Source organism: Erithacus rubecula, assembly GCF_903797595.1.
Source record: "Erithacus rubecula genome assembly, chromosome: 2".
Taxonomy (NCBI): domain Eukaryota; kingdom Metazoa; phylum Chordata; class Aves; order Passeriformes; family Muscicapidae; genus Erithacus; species Erithacus rubecula.
In genome coordinates this window covers 51,353,670-51,379,287 of record NC_136685.1, presented here as the reverse complement: position 1 = coordinate 51,379,287, position 25,618 = coordinate 51,353,670, and the positions used below count along the sequence as shown (strand labels likewise).

General features: G+C 37.7%; 1 protein-coding gene across 4 annotated transcripts in view; it reads left to right on the top strand.

Annotated features, from left to right (window-relative positions):
- Positions 1-25,618, top strand: part of PTPRK (protein tyrosine phosphatase receptor type K) — a 374,772-nt gene that overhangs the window by 282,018 nt on the left and 67,136 nt on the right. For all 4 annotated transcript variants that reach the window (XM_079332191.1, XM_079332189.1, XM_079332188.1 and 1 more), the window contains exons 8-12: positions 2,170-2,472; positions 12,023-12,132; positions 13,298-13,499; positions 16,305-16,410; positions 23,106-23,379. In XM_079332191.1, coding sequence (XP_079188317.1) covers positions 2,170-2,472; positions 12,023-12,132; positions 13,298-13,499; positions 16,305-16,410; positions 23,106-23,379 — 995 coding nt within the window. The remainder of the gene's footprint in view (positions 1-2,169; positions 2,473-12,022; positions 12,133-13,297; positions 13,500-16,304; positions 16,411-23,105; positions 23,380-25,618) is intronic.

Below are 25,618 nucleotides of genomic sequence, written 5' to 3'. Positions count from 1 at the left end.
TTGCATAGAATTGTAAAATAATTTTTCTTTAAGATTAACAAAGCTTTTACTTTTTGCTTCTCTCTTGGAAGTGCTGTGCAGCATAGTGTAAATGCTTGTCATGAGAGATGCAAGATGAAAATGTTGTGCATTTTCTGTTGCTGATTAGTTGGCTTCAAACAGTAATAGTTTCAGACTTCATGGTCAGACACCAGGTGTTATGTTGTATTAATTCCAGTAAATTTTGAGTTCAGGTTTGAATTCCAACTCTAGTGGGAGTGGTCGGAGGCACAAACTGGAGTAGGAGAACAAAGAGGAAATTACTAAAACAAGAAAAATCATTCAATTTCAGAAGGAAAACCTAGCTTACAACACATTTCCTTGGTAAAGGTATGTTTACTCTGTTAGGCCTCAGACTCTGAATCAGAGTCTGCACTGTCATTCATATGAGAAAAAGGCTGGTTTTGGATATATATACAGAAATATATATGTATGTATTTATGTATTTGTCTTAATAGCTCTCTTCCTCCGTAGCACTTGAGTGTGTTCAGTTTTTCCCCAAGTGCTTGCAGTAGCCAAGGGAATGTTGATTCTTTGAAGACCTTTATCAGCTCCTCCAGTAGATCTGCTATGTTGCTACACTTTTTTTTTCCATGACCACCTCACAACATCTCTCTGCTTGCTAAAGCACCAGCCATTGTTTTCTCTATAAAATCCTGGTTTTTTTCTCATTCTCTTCAAGTCTCTTATCTCTCAAGGACCTTTTCAATGCTATCTTTCAGTTTCAAACTCTATTGTTACAGTACACAGTGTGTTCAGAGAGCTGCTACCCAGGAAGTCTTATTTAATTGCATTTTTCACTGTATATATGATAAATCAGTGCTTAATGGCAAAGGTAATATATGTGCTTGTTCAAAATGAAGAAAGGATAGATCATGGCAACAAATAGGTGTAATTTTTAATCCTTAACACTCATCATGCTACTTGAAGTACCTTTATGTTATATTTAGAATTCCGCTGTTTTGATGTTTGAAACTAAATGTTTGCAGTTTGTCTGGCAAACTGCATGCTGAATAGATTACACTGATTCACATTTCCTTATTTCAATATACCATCTGTGCTTTTTGGCTAGTTTTTGCCTCGTTGAAACTCATAAATGCAAGTTAGAAAGAATAGTTATACTCAGAAAGAGAAATCCTGCATTTGCTGTCCTTGAACAGTCTTGACTGTTTTGACCTTAAACCAGAAAGGACACAAGGCTGAAACTATATCAACAATAAGCTTTATTTTCTCTGGTGAGGAACCATGTATTAACAGGACATATTTTCAGTGAAACTCTAGTATATACAGTCATGGTCATGATTTTCATTGTGCAATCACTTTAATTAAATTCAACAATAAAAGTTACTCTTGCATGAGGAATGAATGCTCTAGAGAGACAGTGAAAGATTGATGACCACTTGGGGAGCATCAGGTACTCTGCTGGTGGAAAGGCACATGTGGAGAGCAGCTGAGATTGGTGAGCAGGTCAGAGACCACTTGCTCAGAGTAATCATGGTTTTTGGGGTTTTGAAGGAATCAGGATGCAATGAGAATATCCAAAAGCACTTTTTTGTGCTATTTCTGAGGGGTTTTGCTTGAATGAATAGCTTCACTACTAAAATAATAAACACTAATTAATATCTGCATCATTTTTGTAACTGCTAATATAGTAAGGTAATTAGTATAATTAGTATGCAGCGTTGCTTTGTGGCATGATAAATTATAATGTAGTTCACTCTTTACTGTTATGATGCATTATCTAATTTACACAGGTTAAAAAAAGGGAAAGGGTAAGGGGGAAATCAAGAAGGGAAGCCAGTAATGATAGCTGAGTGGACGTTTGGTCACTTTTCTTGCATCTGTTGCCTGTATTTTCAATCACTTTGAATTGCTCTACTGATAATTTACTATTCTTTTTCTCACTATTGCCAAGTCTCCATCACTGATTTAAGCCTGCAAAGACAGGACAAAGAGGAATGAAGTAAAAAAAAAAAAAAAAAAAAAATTAAGGAGCATTTTTTCATACAGTCACCTGTCCAAAGGATGATACTTTACTCTCACATTCCTGAATGTACCATCTACCAGCTACAGTTCAGCATTGGATGAGGAACATTAATGGTGTTTTCTTCATTATGCTCTATTTTCTAGAACCTATGAGAACACCAAAAACACTGAAGATTGCTGAGATCCAGGCCAGACACATTGCTGTGGATTGGGAATCTCTGGGTTACAACATCACTCGTTGCCATACTTTCAATGTCACCATATGCTACCACTACTTCTGTGGGCACAATGAGAGCAAAGCAGACTGCTTGGACATGGACCCCAAAGCACCTCAGCATGTTGTGGATCATTTGCCTCCCTACACAAATGTCAGCCTCAAGATGATCTTAACCAACCCAGAAGGGAGGAAGGAAAGCGAGGAGACCATTATCCAGACAGATGAAGATGGTATGTTAAATGTTCTTATGGAAATTACCTCCAAGTCCAGTCTAGGCAGGTGGAAGGAAATGACTTTGTGTGTTACAATATGTATTGTGAAGGGTGGAAGCTCTCTTCTTTTATGTATTAATTAGCCCCAAAATGGTAGCTATGAAGGTATTACAGCTGTCACCCTGCATATGCAGCCAAAACTGCCCATGCAGCACAAGTCAAACTGGATCTCTGTCTCTCTCTCTGCAAAAAAAAGGGGGATGGCTTTCCAGGCTTTCAGAAACTTGTGTTAATGCAGGTGATGAGAAACACATGGTGGTGTTGGATTTCTTCACAGTATTAGGTGTAGTATTTGAAAGTTAATTCTGTAAATCATATTTGAGTTCAGTGCTTAAAGACTCTATTCAAGATTTCAAACCTCTATAGCACATGTATTTGAGCAATAATTTATTTTGCAGGTCACAGAATATATTATCTGTCAACTATTTTAAAGCCCCCTATGAAATTAAATTATTATTTTGACAGCTTGGGAATTAACTCAGTGATCCATATGTGTCCTTTCCAATTCCAGATATTCTGTGATTCTTCTTTAAAATGCTTTCAACAGAGTTTCAGCAAGACAGTTGAATTTACCTCACTATGAAAAAGTAAACAATAGATGTAGATATGTTAATGGTGACACATTCAGAGGCTAGGCTATGAATCTTGGTATCAAAGATGTTAAAATAAAAATTTATATTTTTCCCTAATAATATTTAAAATGTGGTAGCAAAAATAGTTTTAGTTTCTTTTTCTTATGTTTAGATTTGTGAAAGTACTGATAACAGCAAAATGGAAATAGATACTTCTATAGGTAACAAAAATGGAATACTTGGACTAATGTAAGACTGTAGATAAATAAAAAGGTAAAATTGAAAAAGGTAGTGTGTTTACTTGCCTGCAAAATAAATGAATGGGAAATATGGCTTTATATATGTTAGAGTCTGGTAGTGCTGTTTTTCCATATATTTTCAATTTTATGCGGAGTAAAAGAGGGGTATATTTACTGTTGCAATAAAGAGAGAAAAAATTATTAAATAGGTAGAATATGAGGAGCTGTAGAAAAGTATAGACACACAGATGCATCTATGCATCTATGAAGACTTATTGACAAGTACAGAATTAGAATATTTCATTAAATTCAAATTAATTTTTAAGTTAATTTTAAACATTTTATTATTAATTATTTCTGTGTTTGTAATTACGTTGTAGGTATGTATGGTTGCTATTTTCCTTAGAGTAGAAGTGGTATTATTAGGTTAATGGAAAATTAATTTCTTTTCCATTTTAAGTGGCTTTTCAAGAAAGGTGATGTTTTCCAATGGCCTTTGTCTTGTTAGATGTGTGGAGATGGCAGATGGTCACTGTGTCAGTACTTGTCAGGAGCAGAGTTAAGTGAGCTTATATACTTTGTCTCCTGGTTTTGATGTGGATTTTTCATGGAAGATGGTGCACATAAGGCAGGTTTACGTCTCAAGCTAACACACTGACAGTGTGCTATCAGTGACCTCGAGCTGGGAGGGCTTTGTGTCACAAGTAGTGTAATGTAGAAGCCTCACCCAGTGAACAGGAGTTGCCAGGGTAAACTGAAGCAGATGTTTTCATGGAGGGACTAATACATTTTAAAAGGTACCTATATTTAGATGTGCTGGTGGTAATAATGCTTGTGACCTGAAAATAGCTTTCTGTGAGCTTTACCCTGGGAAACTATTGGGATTTTAATTCTGTGTTACTGATTGATTGAAAGTCTATGTGACTTGAAAGTCATTGTGCCATGACTTCAAAGTTCAGGGTTTGCAGACAATGTACAGTACTGAGAGGTTCACACCTGAGTTTTTCCTTGAGCTCTCATAGCAAGAGTAAACTAAATTCTGTACCTGACTGCTTATGTGTACAACACTAGTTTAGTTCCAGCCTGAGTGATCAACTATCTGAAACTGTTTCCAAGCACAGTTTGAAGCCTAAAGCAGGATTTGGACTAAGAAGATGAGAGGTCCAATTATGTATGTGATTCTGTGCCCTACATTTCACATGTGGTCAGATGAAGCTGCATTGTCTTCATGGTTTCTGCAGGTTTTATAGAGCAACCATAATTTTAATTATATCATGGAGGCATTATCAGTGATTCATTTTGGAGAAGGAATATAGAGGAAATAGAGTTATGTTCTGCATTTTTGCAAATAACATTAATTAGAAACAGCACCAGGTAACATGATTCTCTGAAACTGTGCACTTATGTTGTATACTTTTCATAAATAGAAACTTTGAAATTTACAGATGACAACTGATAATTGAATTTTTCTTAGCTTTTCTGTAGTGTTGGATTCTTTCCAGTGCTGTTTTTCTTTTCACAAGGTACTGCTAAACAAGTACAAACTTTCTAGATTCCTGGAGTTAGAGATGTCTGTGCCATGTTTTCCTGTCTCTCTTCCCCTCTACCATTTTTCCCTTATTTTCTGTATTTCATCATACTTCCCATGCTTCCAAGCTGTCTCTTTTGTCTTTTCAGTTATTGTTGTTATGTTTTAACCTTGGCCTTCATCTCATTACATCTTTCATGTCAATTCCTCCCATCTGCCAGGATCTTTACATTTTCCTGAACTTGTAAGATTTCCTAAAAGCAGAGGACTCTGGACTTTTATGAGCCTCCTCTGTGAGACAGGGAGGATCTCTGTCTTTAACTAAGACTCACAATTATGTAAGGCTGTGCTGCTGGGCTGGGGGGGTCTTTCAGAAATGGTCAGATCTATCAGAATACTGAGTGGTAACTCAATAACATATGATGCCTGGAGCAGAATTAACTCAAGAAACAATTAGTAGAAGAATGAGGTAAGATTCAAAAGCTGTGCTTCTGATCTTTGGAACAATGGCTGACAAAGGAGAAAAGTTTTAATAGCTTGTAATTCAGTATCTGCAAGACAGCAAAGCCCAGGAATACCATGACAGTCTGAAACAGTCTTTGTTTTGACCAGAGCTAGATCTGAATACTTGGTGGTTTCAGTATTTCTTTTTAACATGGGAAGGTGGAATTAATGTTTAAAGTATGTTTTAGTATTTCTAGGAAGTTGTATTCCACGTAAAAATAACACCACTGAATGAGACACTGTTAAACAAGTTTTGCAAAAAGATGATGAAAATGGAAATTTGTGCATGTTACAAAAGAGAAACAACATGTCTTTCACTTTGGGGAGAAACCACACAGCTACTTAGGTTTGGAAGAAAGCTATTCTGAGTCCGCAGGCACTTGGCATTATCTGTGCTATGACAGGGACTGACTGCTTTTCCTGGCTTGTACAGAAAATGGACACTTTGAAGAATTTGATAAAGGAAGTAGGGGAAGGCTCATGCAAACTGGAGCTGTATACCTGCTGGGCAAAGACAGTGTTTGGCTCTTTGGGGCAAAGTACAAGAGCCAGCAGTGAATTTCACACTTAGCGTGAATCATCAGTGTGCACATGCTCTTGGAGCTGCCTGTTGACCAGTGTGCTGCCCACTCAGAGGGACCCTTTGTAAAGCAGTGGATGAATGGAATTAAAGCAGATAAATGCTTCCTTAATTTTTAATTGGAAACAGAGGCAAAAGGCAGTGGATTAACAGGAGTAGTGACATTAGCCCTAAAAGAGCAGCTACAAAGAAAGCAAATTGTGAAGCTCAAAGTGTTCAATGGTGATTTTATAACCAGTAAGGGAGTGTGTCACCTAACAGTAGGCAAACAACTAATTGAAAAGGATCACTTGGAATAGGACAAGTATCCATTTTGTGGCTTAAAGTATAAGAGAGCTTTGGTCTGTGGCAGAGCATGTGCTCATTGGACACAAATGAGGTCCCCTGATCTTTCAGAGGCTGTGGCTCATTCTGCTCCGTACAGAGATATTGAGAGCTATGATGCAGGGTTAAGATACCAATCATTACTCATTACTGTCCAATCCTTATTCATGCTTCTGGAAAAAGTCCACCAGGCTTGCCAGTCTGGGAAACAGCAGAGGAAGAGGAAATGTTATAATTAGGGGACAAAAAAAAAAAGAGGAGTGAAATACTTTGTATATTGTCTAAATGTGTGTCCTGGCTTCAGCTGGGATAGAGTTAATTTTCTTCCTAGTAGCTGGTACAGTGCTGAGGTTTGGATTTAGGAGGATACTGATGTTGATAAAACACTGATATTTCAGTTGTTCCTAAGTAGTGTTTATACTAAGTTGGAAGGGCACAAGAGCCTGGGAGGGGATGCAGCCAGAGCACTGACCTGATGAAGCCAAAGAGACATTCCATACCATGGAACATCATGCTCAGCTTATAAACTGGGGAGAAACCTGGCCAGGGTTCACAGCTGGGCATCAGTCTGTGAGTGGTGAGCAACTGCAATGCACAGAATTTGTTACATATATTCTAATTATTTTATCATTGCTGTTCATATTATTTTCTTCATTTATTTTCTGCCCCATCCAGCTGCTGAGGGAGGAGTGAGCTACTGGCTGGGTGGAGCTTAGTTGCTGGCTGGGTTTAAACTATGACACTGGGGCTGGAAAAGAAATGTCAAGTAGAGCATCTACACCACTGTCAATATAAAATCAGCTTTTTTCCCAATAACATTCAATAGTATTTTCTTCTTTACTGCAAATAGTCCAACTTGAGTGATTTTCCAAAGATGTAATTTTTGCCACCACCTTTTGTGCAAAATGCTCTTATGGTAAAGACCAGTAAGTGCAGTTCTAGTTTTGTTTTTCCTTTTTAATATATAAAACTTGCTTCTATTTAAAATTTAGTCTCCAGGTGTAGTAAAGTAAAAATGGCAACCCCTCAGTAAAAGCCAATGGAAATGTGACCCATTTTAATTTCTGGTAATATCTGAACAGTAGAACAGACTAACTGTCACTATCTCCTGAAAATGAGCATCTACTTTGAGAGAAAAGCTGTAAGTTTGCTGCTGATATGCTACCCTTTTTGATTGCAACAAAGGAATTTTTCCCAATATAACTCTATATGTTTCTGCACATAACTTTCACCACAGAGCATAGTAATACTGTGCATGGCTGTCATGGAGTATAATAATAATAAAAATACTCTGTTTACATCCACTTTCATTATTTTGTAGCAGGAAAACTGAAGCAATATAAATTTATTTTTATAGTGGTTGGTGTCAGTTAATGCCTTGTTTTTTCCAGGAGTAATGTATAGTAATATAAATTTCCTGTTAAGTCCATGTAGAACAACATTTAAGTGACACTATTTGTGAATAACAATTTATTTGTGACTGTGACATAATTTAATGCAAATATATTGGTATGAAATGAATTGGTGTGATGTCAGATTGATGGTTTGTACTTTCATTATGCATAGTATTTATAAAGTCCATCATCCCACATGCATATAGAAGAAAGGATTATCAGCTTTTCACTATATGAATATACAGTTTTATTTAAAAAGCTCTGGGGATGCATGTAAATCATGACAGAAGGGCTTGTGTTGTTTTCACTATAAAACCTTCCTGGGATTTCCTTTTATCTTTACTTTCATATGTATGTGCATTTTATGTTTGTATACTTTTTTTTACTAGCATTTGTTTTGCTTGTTTTGGATTTTTTACTTAATTACAGAATCTCTTCTGTTATCCATGTAGTTAAACCCACCTAAATTATTTGACTTCTTCAGAAAAGTGTAAATCCTGACTTGTTGGAAGTTTACATACAATAATGCATGGGAAAGTGTGTTTACTGTTGTCACTGGGAGATGGTGGGGTAGCACTTCACAAGGTCGGCAGACCAGGATCTTTTGCAAGAGTGGGTGCAGAGGCCAAAAGATCTGAGTTCTACTCCTCTAGCAGCTACTGATACTTTTTGAATTATTCAGATGATTATGTTAAGTAACGTACTTCACCTTAACACACTCGTAGTAGTTTGTTTTGATTTAAGTGTAAACTGTTCTAAGTCCAAGGGAAAGAGTGTAAACTTGTCTAGGAAAAGAATGGAAGCTGAGAAGTGAGCAAAAATGTGCCATGGTGAGTGATGGATCTTTTGGAAATACTCACAGAAGCCTGAAGAAAGCCTTTCCAGCTGTTTGGGAGGAGTTTTCTGAAAGCTATTATCAACACAAGGTTGACATTTACCTGCCTAGTTTTGACCCAAGTCCTTGCTAAATATTATACAAATGTGCATTGGGTCAGACTGAATGAGCTCATTTTCCCTCAGCAGCCCTCTCATTGCTGTGCTTTGCACTGGTACCCAGAAAGGTGCTGGTAACACATCAGTGTTCTGGTACTGCTGGGCAGGGCTGGCACTGCATCAGTGCTGTCTCTCAACATTCCCCCAGCAAGAGGCTGGGAGTGGGCAAAGTCCTGGGAAGGGACACAGTCAGGCCAGCTGACCCAAATTAACCAAAGGGCTATTCCATGCCATATGAGGTCAGCTCAGATGTAAAAGTTAAGAGAGGGAGAAGAAATGGTGTGGAATTCTTTATGTTACAATTTTTGCCTTCTGGAGCAACCACTGCATGTGCTGAAGCCCTTCTTCCCCAGAAGTGAACACTGCTCAATGATGTGAAATAGAGATTAAATTTTCCCCTTTGCTTATGCATGTGCAAACTTTTGTTTTTTCAGTTTGTTTTGTTGGTTTTTTTGGTTTTTTTTTTCTTTCTCTCTAGTAATCTGCCTCATTCTCAACCCACTAATTGTTTTCCATCTTATTTTCTCTCCTCTGTTGTGCTGGGAAGGGGAGTGAGAGAGCAGCTTGGTGGGCACTTGGCATCCAGCCAAGGTAAATACACTGCAAGAGGGAAGGCTCTTATACTGTTGGAAAGGAAGTTTAAGGTATTGCTGAAATCCTTAGAGTCTTGCAGGGAATTGCAGGGAATGGACAGCAATGGCTCCCTACATGGAGAAATGCAGTTTGAGTCTTTAGGGTAGGGATACCAACAGGTTACCTTGATATATTTCTTTTCTTGGTGTTTTTCTTGCTTGTTTAGGGATTTTTTTACTAATTTTGGCCTTTTTAAAATTTCTGTTTATAACAAATACTGACCTAATAACAGAGACGTAAAAGAACAAATAAGAATGCTAAGGAATTATTTTTACTAACCTGAAGATATTCTGTTCTTTAAGCAACTTCTTACTTCTGCTTTTCTCTTTCTTGACTCCCTTTACCCTTCTGGTAAAGCAGTGTGATTAAAAGACATTTTTACTGTGGCTGAACTGAAAAATAGAAAGGAAAAAATAACTTCAGACCATCAAAATGTGTACTTCAAACTGATATTAATTTATACTCTTTCTTCTGGGCACTTGAACTTTTATTTGTTTCTTTGTTTTAATTCCAGTTGAGTTCTCAAATTATTTAGGTTAGTCCCAACATTCATTTTTATGAAATTGTGGAGGTGGATGAGGTTTGTGGGAATCACTGTTCTCTTTCTCTAGATGCTTGCTCTTTTTCTTTCTGACCTTTTGGAAGTGGGATTCCAAGCAAGGTGCTCGTTGCTGTGATAGCTTCTGTTCTTGTACCCTTCCCATGCCAGTGGGAAGAGAAATGTGAAACTAACTGGGATCACATAATTCCAGTCACTTTAACATTATTACTGCTGCCTTAAGCATCAGATTTTGTATTGCAAGAGAAGAAAAGAGTCATAAAATGAGATGAGCCTAGAGGCTTCTCCCACCTTGGCATTTAAACCAAAGATGTGGGAGGATTTATTCAACCATCAAATGTAGAGCCCTGCACCCAGTTTCAACTGAATATGGAACGTTTCTTTTTTGAAGCACCACACAAAAAGTATTTTGCATATTTTTGAGCAATCATGTCTGTTTGCTTTTTACCTCATGCACTTTGATGTGGTTTAATGTCAAATTTCATACACTGTGTACATGCCCTGATGCATATCCATGTTCTTTCCCAAACACAGATGTACATGAACAAAAAATGATGCATGCATCTTCCAAAGAAAATGTCATGTGCAGCAGTGTACATTCATGCCTCTTTTCAGATGTAAGGATATACTGTAGGGCATTCCCTATGAAAAATGAAACTTTGCCTACAGGAAGTCTCTCAATGACACAAACAGCACAGAGGGGCTGTCACTGCATGTCAGCCTTCATCCCCTGCCTGGTGTGTCCTGGGACACTGAAGAAAGAAAAGCACCAGCCTGTGATTTTGGTGAACTTCTCCTAAGCCTTCTTATGACAGTTAGACAAGTGTTCAGTGAAGCTCTCACCTATTTACTTCTGGGCTTTTTTTGACTACTTGAATTTATCATTAATTTGCCAAGTTACGTTGTTTGTACCAAGGGTCAAATCATCATTTTCAGTTTGCATGTAGGATGAAATCAATTTCACTGATGGGAGAGTCCATTCACTCTTTCCTACTGCTAGCACAGCACCTAGTGCTTCCTTTGATCCATTGGATTTTAATTTATTTTTACTCTTTGCAAAACTTGAGTCTGCTTTGATAATGTATATCCAAGGAGTGTCATGCATAAGGCTCACTGAAAGTTGCATGGAAGAAAATAGGCTTATTAGAAGGAGGCAGAAATATATGTCAATATATTAAATAGAAATAACACTTCAGATCAAAAGTCTGCCATTTTGGAAAGCGTTGTCTCTTTGAGGGGGGAAGGTGTTTAGTTGGGTTCAGAGTTTCTGCAGGTGGTCACTCATATTCACCTCCTTCTTTGAGCATGTGTGTGTTCAAATCTAGGTGAGCTGCTCTGATAAAGAGGAATTGTATATGTAGGCAGAAATATCTTGTAAGCTGTAATGGGAGATAACTAAGTGCTTTTGCCTGGTGTTGATGCGATTGCCAAGTGCTGTGATCACTTGGGCACAGAGGCCTGGGATGACATTTCAGACTTGTTATACACCAGGGATATTGGTTCCGTTTAAAACAAGAAAGTAAGGTCATCTTAGTATTGTTCAGTTCAAAGCTTTGAAAACACCTCTTATTGGAAAGATTTTAAGAGACCACATGATCCTTCTGCACATGAGAAGGTCAAAGGCTGAAAGAAATGGCAGCTGAGCCATTTCAGCCCATGTTCAGCCCTCTCTTTTAAATGAGGATTTCTTTAAAAACAACAAATCAAAAGAAGATATGACTGAGACCTATTTTGTAAGAATTTCTCTCCTTTGAAAGAAGCTGTATAACAGAAGCTCTTCCTTGCCTTTGATTTTTTCCTTTTAAAAGAATTTCAGAACCATGTAGTCCTTGTCCTAAGATACGCTTATTACAGAGTTCAGTGATGTTCCCTGAAGTTATAATCTAGCTTGAACTGTTTCCCCTGGCTATACTACTAGACAATTTGACTTTGCATGGAGTTTTGAAAACTGTATGTGGGGATAACGTTAATGTTTCAACTTCATGCTCTCTCTGCACTGCAAATGACAAAATACACTTTGAAGTGCTTTTTTCACATACTCTACTGTTGCCTTTTGCATGCAAATGAATATTAATAAAAATAGACCTATGCTCACTTTTGGGTTTAATGGGATGTTCTGTCTTCTCTTTAGTTTTTCTGTCTCATGAATTTCCTATTTTTAAAACTTTCATTTTGTTTGTAGTGCCAGGCCCTATACCTGCCAAATCAGTGAAAGGAACTCCTTTTGAAGATAAGATCTTTCTCAACTGGAAGGAACCTGTGGATCCAAATGGCATCATTACTCAGTATGAGGTAATCATTGAACACCTAACAAGCATAGGATGGGACTAGGGAGGTGCATAAAGAGGTGGCTGGCAGGGGGTGTTTATGCTCTCTATGCAGCTATTCAATAATATGCTCCTTTCATTTACTGAATACACGATTTTCTGGTGATTAGATACTCAAAATTTGTAATTATGTTGCATATGACTGTCCATCCCTGTCAAGTGCCTTAAAAATCTTTTATTGTTACTATACACCATTCCAAATCCATGACAGCCATGATCTGCAAAATTTTTATAATGAGAAGAACTTACATGAAAAATAAGATGGTTATTAAATTTGAAGCAATGTTTATTTTAGCTTTGTTAGATTTTTAGATATCACCCTTTAAGAAAACCTCCATATAAGTTCTCTTTAAAGTATATTTAATTCATGGGCCTTTTGGGGACCTCCACAGGAAGTTAGCAGATAACACAACTTGATTTGAGCAACAAACACACTTTCCAGCACTCCTCTTCTGAAAGAACAGAAAATATAACTTTGTGTATTAGTGAATTATAGGAAGGCAAACCAAACAAAACCCCTTTAAAATTTATTTGTTTGTTTGTTTATTTAATGCAGACAAAATTCACTAAATGTTGTGGGCTAAGCCAGGTGGGCAGTTCAACCCCATTTTCTCACTTCACCTCAGTGGAATGTTACAGTGACATTTTCCATGCATGAACTATATAAAAGCAGTTGATGGATGGGATTAAAACAGATAAATGCTTCCTTCGTTTTTAATTGGAAACAGATGCAAAGGGCAGTGGATTAACAGGAGTAGTGACATTAGCTCTGTGAGAGCAGCTACAAAGAAAACAAATTGTGAAGCTCAAAGTGTTCAATGGTGATTTTGTAACCAGTAAGGGAGTGTGTCATCCAACAGTAATGATGAAGGGTGCCTTCATAGCCTTTCAATAGTACACGTGTAATCCTCATTGTTTTAGAGCTGGGCTTGGCATTGTTGGGTTAATGGTTGGAATAAATGATCTGAAGGATCTTTTCCAACCTAAATGATTCTGTGATTCTGCAGCATCCCCAGGATACATGGGTAGATATATGAGTGTGGGTCTTTTGTTTCCTTTCCAGCCAAGCTAATCTAAATCCCTTGTGCCAAAGCCTTTAAGAATTGTTGCAAAAATACTTGTTTCCCCAGGTCAGCTATAGCAGTATACAGTCATTTGATCCAGCAGTGCCGGTGGCAGGACCTCCACAAACAGTTTCCAAGCTGTGGAACAGCACACACCACGTCTTCTCTCACCTGCACCCTGGTACTACCTACCAGTTCTTCATTCGTGCAAGCACCATCAAAGGGTTTGGACCAGCAACTACGATCAATGTTACAACCAACATCTCAGGTAAAAATGAACAACAGCATTAAGAACAAAACAGGGGAGGGGAGGGGGAAATGTCCTTTGAGTATTTTTGTACGACTTGAGAAATGCTTAAGAAAACCCCCACAATATATTAAAATGTGAAGAGATTATGTTGCTAAAAATGTTTCTGCATGTATTCACCACAGGGTAGCATAAGTTCAGGGATAAATCCTTGCATGAGGTGAAAATTGCTCAGCTGTAGTTGCGAACTGTTTTTTTCTGTAATCTGTACTTTCATCCAAAGATTTTCAAGTGCTGTGTAAACCTGAACTAATTAGGCCTTTCAACACTCCATGGGTCAACATTGCAGGTTGGCAAAGTCAGGTGCAGAAAATTATTGATTTACTGGGGGTGACACCACTTAACAGCACACAGTTGTAACAGGGTCAGGGTAGCTGGGACAATGTATTCATTTCTTTTCCCAGATTCACATAGTTCTGCTTCTTCATGCCATTATTCATTTATTTCAGGGCATCAACTTTAACATTATTTGTCTTAATAATGCACTGTAAACTCTAGAAAATAGTAATGTCAAATGAAATGCTTTGATATTTTAATTTTCTTAAATTTAAATGCTTTTCTCAAAAAATAAGATAGTGGCTTTGCAGTTGATAGGAAAAAATAAATCAATGCTATATTTAGAGAAACTTGATTTTGTGACATGGTGACTTCAGAGTTTGGCAGAGATCAAAGAAGTCAGTCATTTACAAATTTAAAGACCAGAGAGCAGGCTATTTTTCTCATTATCTGTCATAATGAAACTCAGATTGTCCTGTAAAGAGAAGTTAATACTGTGGTAGAATATACCTATGATTTTTGTGGGACATTGTTCATGTGGTCTCCTCACAGTACATGAAAACACACATGCAAATCAAAATTCAAGACAGAGCTCCTTGAATTATGTTGCAATGAAATGCCGTAGTTGTCATGGCTAACTAGAATGGTTTGTGGAATTCCACCCCAGAACATAAGCACTAGCACTCTTCATATCTCTGTCCCTTCAAAAGAGCCCAACCAAATGCACCAAAAAACCCACATGACGTGCTCTGTTCTGTTTATGTTGCTATTAGACTGTTTTGAATTCTGATATTTTATTCAGGTTGTTTCAAGGTCCTTGTGTTTCTTCACAACAAATTTTAGTTCATAAATTTCCAGATATAATGGTGGTGTAGTACCTGCATACTTGTCTTCTAACCTCTTTTTAGAAGGGAAAGAGGTGTATATCTTGCTAGCATGTCTGATATTTCACTATTTTGAGAAAAAGTGCCTCAATGTGTTTGGGTTATTTAGGACTACAGTGAAATCAGACTTCTTCAGATATGCCCTCCTTTTCCACAAAGAAATGTTGGGAATTTTGTCTAGAATCCAGTACAGCACAATTTTCTAGACAGTTGGCAAAACAGGGTTAATGCTAAGAAAGCTCAAAGGCAAGCTGTAAGTTCCATTTTATCTGAACTTCATCCTGTACTTTCTATCTTGCTTTATACTGAACTGTTATCTAGTTCTACTCTGCATGACTGGTACTTTATATGGAGCAATGCATGTTTCAAAAAATGGTAGCTTTAGTTTAATGAGGAATGAAATTATTCCTTTTAACTAAGCTTACAAGTGGTTCTGTGATTCTAGTGAACATGGTGTAAGCAGTAATTTTAAAATTAACATTAAATGAACATTAGTTCTATAAAATATTATTTCCTGAAATAAGAACAGGTTTTGCATCCATGTAGGATCTAGGACTAATGAAGCAAGGCTTTTAATCTTTTAGAGCTCTTCTATCTATTGATATAGTATTGTAAAATTATTATGACTTAAATGATTGATGTCCTGCTTGGAAACATCTTTTTGTGAAAATTTATTTTGAAATATAAAGGCTTCATTAATGATTTTGTAATGATGCAGTCACATATTTAAAAGAAAACACAAACACACAGATAGTTTTCAAACTTAAGAAAAATTAGTAATTATTTGAAATCTATTATTTTCTGATTCACAGAAAATCCTGTTTCTTTCCTTGCACTGGGGCTGAAGTCAGCAACAGTATTACCAGTGAGGACTATAACAGGCAGCAGATTAAAGCTGCATGGTTGAAGTAATTACCAACACAAGCCCTCCCACCTACAACAAATATTGCTGCCATGAAGGCGTGGCAGTCTGACAGTCCATTAGTGAATCAGTTCCTGAACTGCTTCTGGTTTTGACTTTGATTTTGTTCTTTCATAGTAGTTTTAAAGCTGATTAATGAGCAGCTTGGCCATCCATTGATAGGAATGGGAATAGATTCCCTGATCCAGTTCTAGTCCACAGATGCATGTCTAGATAAGTCAAATTTTCCTGGTTGGTATTAGCCTTGTTTCCCATGATGTTCAAGAGAAAAACTGAAAGGTTGGAGGAGGATGGTAGAAGCTGGATCTTTGACGATGTTTCTACCTGCAAGGTAGAAGAATTGAGGCCAAAGTGTTTGGGTTTTTTTTTTTTTAAGTTTAGGGTTTCTTGTCAGTCACGTTCTCACTCTATTTCTGTCTCTCTTGAATAAAGCTGCTTCAAGTTGAGAGGTGTCATGATTTGATGAAAAGTGCTAAGAGATGGAATTATCAATTGTTTATAAAGTCCCATATATGCTATAGTAAAAGATGGTGCCTAACTGGAAAACCTGTTTAAAAATACTCACGTGGCTGATAAAAATTCTGGCTTTGTTCTATACTCCAAACAGCCACAACCTCATAAAAATTCCAAATGTTTTCACTGATTTGTATTTTGTTCTTTTCCTTCCCGCTCAACATTAATCAGCTCCCACTTTACCAGACTATGAAGGAGTCGATGCCTCTCTCAATGAAACTGCTACTACAATAACTGTACTCTTGAGACCTGCACAGGCCAAAGGTGCACCTATCAGGTAAAAGAAAAAAAAAAAAAAAATATATATATATATATAAATCAAGAGGATTTAATTTTTAATTGAATATTTGTAGTGTCACCATACATACAACTGTTCATTTCTGAGTGATATTCATTTAACATCACTATTTTTTTCTTACCTACACCTAGCTTTATAATAGACGTGTAATTAAATAAATTCTGGGTTTGGCAGGGATTTTTAAAAGATAGTCATGACCTGAATCATTCAGCTACCTGACCTGTTTGATATAGGGTCCTCAGAACCACCTTCTAGCCATTATAATTTCATTTTACTTTCTCACAGGGCCTCTGCAATTTGAGGCTGAAAAGTGTTTGTCAGAAGGTAGAATTGAAAATAACACTTTCTCTCCAGTGCTTCAAAGTCAGCTGCTCTCTAGCATATGTGTATGATTGGAAAATTGTAAGCTATGGGGAAATGGGAGAATAATAGTGATGAATACAAACTATTTGACCTTTTTCTTTTGAGAGTGCTTCTTACTAGGAATCATGTAGCAAGCTATTAAATTTTATTTGGCGTGTCCTATAATCACATTAAAATGTTTCATTTCTGTTAACTTTGAGGGGTCTTTCCCTTTCTGCTCTCTGTTGAGAGATAATTTAATTTTGTTTGCTAAGATTAATCCACATCCTGCTCTTTACTTCTACTTGTTATTGTAAAAATTTTATGATATTATTTGATTCCATTTGTGTTTTACTGGTGTGGCTGCATCAGCAATATTCAGGGGCAGGGTTGACTAATTGGGGGTTAATTAGCTGCTGAGCATCAGAAGGTTTTCATGCTATTACCCTTGTGACATTCTAGAGAAATGCAGGCTAATGCATTTCATTCTGTGTTACATTAAGTCTGCTATCAAAGCTCAGTTGATGTTGAGTCATGTGCCCAAGCCCTAAAAGCAGAGGAAAATTAACTGTTTCTTAAGTCTATTTCCATTAAGAGGAATGTATGTTTTACATTAATGTTGTGGGGGATGAATCACACACCTATATGCATTTTTATGTGCTTATCATATAATCACTCTTATGATTGGTGTTATAAAGTTATTTATTTCTATTCTGTCATAGAAAATAATCCAGATTCATCCCCTTTTCAGGAGATTTTGTCATGTTATATTTAAAATTCTAATCCCATGTATCATTCGTTTCTGAGAAATTTCCATGGGGCAAATCTAGGATTTTTGAGGAACAGGACTGCTTTCAGTATGGGACTTGGATTCTTAAAATAGGGATTTTATTTTTTTTAATTGATACCATGGAAACCAGACTTGTGGTCTGAAAATGCTCCCAAATCTGCAAAGTGCTTAAACTTCACTATGTGCCTTTGTAGGTGCTTTTAAAGACTTCCTGCTGCTGGCCCTAATGAAAGCTGTCCTTGTTTGGGAAATGTGACATCTATCACTCATGTAACCGATGCCACATCCTTTCAGTCTTGTGTCTGGCCACCTGAGGGAGCTGAGGCAAATTGTTGCCCAGAGCATGCAGTAGGACACCACTGGGATCTACTGGTGGTGGTGGTGCACATCTTCTTTACAGCAGCTGCTCCAGGGCACTCCTGTGCTGACAGCAGCAGGCTTCCACCTTCAATCCCACCACACATCTTCAGGGTCAGTCTTTAGTCCTGCGCAGCTGTCCTGGAGCAGTAGCTCTTTTGTGAACTGGTAGAATGATGGGATGTGGCTAGAGAATTACTCACCTCATGGAGCTAGAAAATTACTCAACCTAGCTCAAGAAGTTCTGGTTTCTCTGCCCTGTACCTGGTGTAGTGCAAGCCTGCACACAAACTCTCATTTATTCTGTCAATTTTCCTTTCAGCATCCTCAGATTAATGACATAAGCTTGTGGCCTATGACGATGGCAGAAAGAAGCTGTGTAATAAATATTAATAGACAGTTTAATAATAGTAGTTTCATAGAGTATTAATTGTTGTTTGACTGAATTCTCAAAAAAAGCATACTTCTTTTGTCCATTCTGTCATCTTCCCTCTCCACTTGAGTTAATTTCTAAAACCTGACATCAAGTTTCTAACATCAAGAGGCCAAGGAAATAAGTCCTTCACCATAACTGGAGGCTTGGGCTTTATTCTTAAAATCAACCAGGTGTTTTATTCCTTACTTGGAATGAAAAGCATTCTTCAGAGGAATGCAGAAGATATGGTGTTGCCTTCTCTAAAGTTATGCTGATTGCAGTTAGCAGGTTCTTAATAGGGAGTTAAATGTAGCACACTGAAATTCTGAATTGATTCAATGAATTTTGCTAAACTTTATGATATATTTTAGTGAAGCTTCACGCCATTCACACTGCAGTTTTGTTTCCTTCAAGAAGCTGGCTTGCTGCCATAATGAGTATTACTAGGTAGGTGGGGAAAAAATGTGATGGAGTAGAAGAGACTCAGATGCTGCTCTTTAGCCTGACCCTGAAGAATACATCTGGTTTTTTGAAAGATTTTGTTTCTACCCTGTCCTGCAATCTCTGGAGCTGTAGATTATCGTTTCGTTTAATATGAGTAGGTCCATGTAAAAAAAAAGGAAAAGGAAAAAAGTTCAGTCTGATACTCTTTTGCTTTTACAAATGGACTTACGTGCTATGATTTCTATAATAGCCTCCCCATCAGCACAGCCTGTCAGCAAGCAGATGTTCCTTAAGAATAATCTACGTGTGGTATTTCTTAAAGACACTGCCTGGCTGCCCTAATCGTCCCAGTTTTAACATGACTCTAATCACACCTTCACTGTCAGGTTTTATTGTGCAATCCCTAGCATACTTTATGGCCTCCAGGAGTTTTAAAACAAAATTACAAACTAGAAATGCAGAGGGAGACAAAGCTGGATGGCTCAGGCTCACTTTGAGGCATGTATTGCTTCACCATCAATCTTGTGGATGAGATTCCAGTCAGTAGAATCAATGGTGCTTCGGTGATTCATTTGAAGATGTGATTTGTTGCTGTTGTTTTTCTGAAGGTCTCTAACTGAGTGCCAGAAAAACAATTTTTTGTTTTCAAACCTACTGCTGATGAGGATTACAATAAATGTACATCGGAATTAGAGTAAATTTTTAATTATTAAATTTATTTAACTGATTGTTAAAGTGTGCTTTTCTTGTACTTCCTTATGAAGAATTTGGTTGTTTTCATTTTGCAGCAAGATTAATTCAGGGGACTATGACAGGGAGCAACTAAAACAATCATTGTTAATTAGAATTCCAAGAGCTGGGGCTGAAACTTGGGTTCGTCAGTCAGTCTGGTGCTTGTCAAATGTGTAGCAGGTATTTAAAGTCTGGTCAAAATAGGGCTGAAGTATGAACAACATTCACCACTGCCATACCTCTTTGGGAGCCTGAATTTTTAGGGAGGGATTAAAAGGAAGATGTCATCAGAGACCTCCTTCACCTGTTTGCCAATTATCTTGGTCAATAGAGAGGTATTGTACAGGTTTTCTTAGCTTAAACATTAAAAAAAAAAAAAAAAAGAAAAAAAAGAAAGAAGTTTTGTCAGGAGAAATAATTTATTTTCGGAAAATTTCAGCCAAGGAGCTCTTCAGCTGATGTATCTTCAAATTTTCTCTGCTTACCTGGCTGTCTCAGAAAACTGTTTGGCCTTTATGATCCTCATGACTTATGTAGCAGGTTCTGAAAATTTTATTACTCTTCAGAATAGCTCCAAATTTATTTTACTCATCAAGCAGAAGGAATATTGTCATCTAAGCTTTCCACTCCTCTCTCTTTATTTCCCTATTTTAATCCTTCTTTGCTGTATTAAAAGACCAGGAAAAAAATGCTATTGTAGGAATTCCCTCAGCTCCTGTCACAAAAAAGCTCTCTCAATAACTGATTTCTCACCAGCACAAAAATAATTTATAGAAAACCTAAGATAATTGAAGCTAGGATTAATTATATGTAAAGACACAGTGATAAACAGAGTACATAGGTAAATTTTCACTATTACCTGATATCAAAAGGCATTTGCAGCCAGTGAACACCCCACTTTTCAATTTACAAATTTAGCTTTGACTTGTCTCATCACATGTTACAGCAGGGTGTCCTTTCCTAACATTGTTATGTGCACATAGAGTAACAGTGCTGCTCTGGAGCCACTGCAGTGTTTAGTAAATGGATGTAAATAGATGGTATCACAAAGGGCCCAGAGGTAAATGACTGTATTCCTTCATGTCTTGTTAGCCTGTAATGCTGCATGAAAAATACTGCCAGATCACCTATCTAAAGAGGATAGACAAATATGTACTTTGTGAAAAAACATTTTAAAAATAAAAATTAAAAAGCTTTGTTTGGGACTTAAAACAGTTTCTGTCATTTGCTGTTTTTTCTTTTGTGTTAGTGTAGATGACTACAATATATATATATCTATGTCTTATTTTCCACATATTGTAGCTTTTCATACGTAGGGGTCCACAAAGTATTTTTGGAATATATTTTATATAAATTAATTTATTTGAAATGTTTTCAGAAGCTTCACATTTTATTGTGATCTCATGCTTTAAATTTTGCCATACCTTTTATATTGCTTTTAAAAATTACAGTGTTCTTTTAAAGAATGCTATCAAAGGAGACTTTTAAACAGTTTGATTCTCATGCCCTTCATCTTTGATTTTTTTTTGGTCTCCAAAGAGACTTGACCCTTAAAAATGAGATGTGTCTTAGAATGAAGATACCCCATTTATCCCTTATTCTATAAAATGGAGGGGGAAGGAGGGGTTGGTTTGATTTCTGTGGTGTGTCTCATTTTTGGAGCTGTGTGACCAACCAGGCTGTTCCAGGGGACCATTGCCTCTGTCACATTCAGGCATTGCACTGTCCTTCCACTGTCCCTGCTGGCTTTCTCCTTTGAAGCTCCCAGGGTGTCACAGACAAGTTTCCTGCTCTTCTGTCATTTCTGGGAGCTGAATTTGTGTCTGCCCCAGACCACTGGCAGCTGATGAGACAAGACTGCAGAATTCAGGCAACAGAGCCATGGTGTCTGTGTTCCAGTGCTCTCCAGTTGGTTGTCTGCCCAATTCTGAAACAGTTTTTTTTACCCTGCCTGGGTCGAGGGCCAGGCCAGGGAGGGAATGAATGCCAACAGTACTTTCTTACCTTGGGACATTATAAATAAAAATTTTAAAAATATTTTTCATCCTGTCAAGTTTTTAAAATACCGATGCTTTTAGGGATTTTTGCTAGTATATTTATTTTGAAGCATAAAGAAATATGCTGAATGTACAGGGTTTTTGTGCAAGTGATTTGTTGGTACAGTCCCCATTAAGTGGAGATGGTTAATACATACAGTTTACCACAGAAGGTGATGTATAACTGAGCTCAGTTCATGGTCAGTTTATGAGAAATAGATAACCCCAGGTCTAACTTTTTTTTTCTTTTTACATTTTTCTTTCTACCTGTACTTTCAAAACTGACATGACTTTATATATTATAGTTGGGCACATTGAAATTGAAGAAAGAGGCATCCCTGCTTAATTTTTACATGTTAGGAAAAGGGCATGCTAACGTTTCCTTTCAGCTTAAGAAAGGCATGAAACTAATTTCTCATTTTATTTCTTCTCTTCTTTCTTCCGTTCTCCAGCATCATACTTTATCTCTGCCACTGCAGTTATTGGGTTTTCTGGGCAGCAGTAGCAGAGAAAATTGACAAAATAATTTAATGCTGTCCCATAAGTTCTAAAAGGAGGAGGATGGTCTTTGCCTTTCCGAGTCCTTGCAGCAAGGCAGTGACGCTTCAAGAACTTAGTTCAATTTTACCTTTTTGCTTTAGAAAGCTTATAACAAACCCGAGACAGACAAGTCTGCCAGTTTAATTCAAAAGCTTCAGATTTCTTGTCTACATGCCTTAAAACCCCTAAACCCCTTCTTTTCTTCTTATAAAATGAAGGATTGCCTTCTGCTCTCATCACGTAAATTCTGTACTTCTGAAAAGCAGAGGAAGCTGATAATGAGTTGGTAGCGTCCTGCAGTTAGGTAGTTCCCCTAAAGGAGAAAGAGGAATTATAATGACCTGTTCTATTTTGAGCAGGTGATTTTGCTAAGTGACCAAGCCATGATCCATTTCAACAGAGGTATTGGGAGGTTAAGATGGTGTTTTGATGGGCTGAATACTCTCTGCTTCAGCAATTCATAACATTTTATTATTCACAACTGTAAAGGAATGAGGCAGTCTATTTCAGTGGAATGGACAGATTTCTGTCCATCTGTGCTTGCATTACAGCATGTCACTTGTACTTTGGATCTGCATAGCTCTGAGCCAAGATAGAAGCCATAGCAAGGTCAAGAGGTGGAGAAGCCTGTCAGCACATTCTGTCTCTAATGATATGACAACTGCAAATTGGTGCTTCAAGCACAGCCTGGAGGCAGCCATTATGTTGGGTCTTGAAGCTCAGCTTTCTCTAATACTGTTTCAAAGGAAAATGCAACTTCAAATTGCTTCTGCTCAGCCAAGAGTTTAATCTGTTGTAGTTTAACACAGTGGTTCTTCTGTTTCTTCAAAAGATAAAAGTATTAAAAGAAAATAATAATAAGAGGTCACGTGTGGATTTGTATTGTTGTTTTTCATGAAAAAAGAAGGGACACTGCTTCTTTCCAACAGCTGAAATAAATAATTTTGCTGTATTTCCAGCCTTTGTTTCTTCTCTGCATCCATCTCCTGTCTTGTCCTTTTTTCCTCTGTCTCACCAGTGCCTACCAGATTGTTGTTGAAGAGCTGCACCCGCACCGAACAAAGCGAGAAACTGGAGCCATGGAGTGCTACCAAATCCCTGTCACCTACCAGACTGCTCTTAGTGGAGGGTCACCATATTACTTTGCTGCTCAGCTGCCCCCAGGAAACCTGCCAGAGCCATCCCCCTTTACTGTGGGTGACAACAGGACGTACCAAGGTTTCTGGAACCCACCGCTGGCTCCTCGGAAAGGCTACAACATCTATTTCCAGGCCATGAGCAGCGTCGAGAAGGCAAGTGCTGACAACACCTTTCTCCTGGGAGCAGTCAAAGACAGGCCTGTGGTGACACTTGGGACTGTGGGAGGTGCTGGCAGTGGCGTGGCTGAAATCCCCTCAGTGCTGTGACAGCATGGCAGTGAGCCACTCACATCTCACGTCACCTCGTGCCACAGGAACTGCTGCAGATGAGAGTTGAATGCATCTCATAGTAATTGGCTGAGGGAAGTAATTTCAGGACTGTGGCTCTATCTGCTTAGTAAATACCATCCACAGCACTTTTCCCAATTCTCAGTACCTGCACTCTTCAGAAGATTAGGTTTCTGCAGGGCAAAGAGAATGTGGGCAGCTCATTGGACTAGTAAAACATCACAAACTTTTTAAGACTCTCACACTGGACATCAAACAAAAAGTAAAAATTTTCTTGAACAAAAGTAACCCCTGTCCCAACATGAGTTGGAGAGTCTTTTTGAGTAGGTGTACAGCTTCAGAAGGCTAGCAGCACTGCAGTAGAACTATGGCTATCATTCACTTCATTGCCTCCTTGGTGTTTCTATTTAACTCGGCTGCTGAGTACTGCTACTGCCTCTATGTATGTGGAAGGGGGAAAAGTGTCAGGGAGAGAGGTTCCAGGTGCAAAGAACCACTGTGGCTCTGCAAGCCCCAGGTTCTTGCTCTTCAATGCTTTTTCCTCTTGTAAATTAAAAATGAGGGAGAGGAAAAGCATTGGTGAGAAGGGAAAATATGATAGAAATATTTGGATATGTAATTTAGAATACTGAAGTGTCCAGGCCATTCAGACAGGAACTAGAAAGGACAAATAGACAGATAGTCACTGATAGCCACCAGAACCACTGGAAAGGAGCAGAAGCAGTGTTTACCCTTCCTTATGGTTGGATCTCTCTGGTGACTAAACAAATCCTTTCTAACAGTCAGCCTTGCCTTGGATTCTTTTAAAGAAAATCTCAGCCTTTACCTATGATTCTGAAAATTGGATATGCTTCAAGTCAGAATGGGTACAAAGGTGTTAGAAAACTGGATTTTTTTTTTTCTGATTCAATAGGCCATTCCCTCTTTTCAGTTATTTAAAAACCTGTATGAAATAAAGCAAAATAAAAGGTGACTCTAGGCACCCATCCATATTCCCCTCACCTGCTAAAAATAATTTCCTTTTCTTTTTGTGGATTTCCACTAGACAGCATTATAAGGAAATTTGTTTCATTCCCTGAGGTAAAACAAAAAAAAATATGGGGAGAGAAAAGTAAAATGAAAGTACTAAATAAAAACATATGTATTTATTCTGGCTTTTGCATTTTGACAGATAAGTAGAAAATGAGACAAGAACACAGTATTTTTTACTTAAACTTGATTTCAGTTTGTGAGAGACTGTAATCCTAAAACAGATTTCTTTGTTATGTTTGAAACTTTGGATCAAATTTCTGTTCCTACAGGGATTTAGGGTGAGGTTTTGAGAGGAATTGCATTACATTCTGCCAGGACAGAGATCTAGTGGATGTAAGATAACCTCTGAACTGCAGAATATTTAAACAGATGCTTTGCTGTAAAGCAGTAGAATCCTCAAAATAGGCAGAGGAAAGTAAAGTAGGCTCTGAAGTACATGGTAGGGTTGAGAGGAGGTTACTCTGTGATCCTCACAGACAAATTGAACAAAAGTAGACAAGTAAATCACTAACTAGGGAGAATAGGTAAGATTATGTTAGTAAACTTTGCAGGGCTGAAAAATTATCCTTATTGAATTGTCCTGGTTTTGCTACCTCTTTACAAGCTCCATTAACAAACTAGCAGTAGCATATTTAACTGTTGCTTTTGAATCTTCAAGAGGAGACATGCCAGAGGATGTATTTGGGGATGGAATACTGAGGATGGAGGACTAGAGTGAGCATATATTATAGAGTGAAACTGTCATTATTATATTTTCCAATTACATGCTAATATTGTTTAGAGTGAGCTAATACCACAGCAACTGCATCCTCTCACACAACCTTATGCAATTTCAGTATACTTTAAAATTACTGCTCATTGTACAGTAAGGTCAGAAACCCCATTATGATTGACCCTTGTCTGTTCAAGTCATCCAAACCACGCATAACTAAGTCATTTCTCTGTTCATTTGTTTTAATTGCTGGCTAAACTTCTGAGGGGAAAGGAGAGAGTGGTAAATTCCACACAAATTGCCTTTGACTGTGGAGCATCTTCTGAAGCACATTGCTATCAAACCACTGTCTCCTGAGCA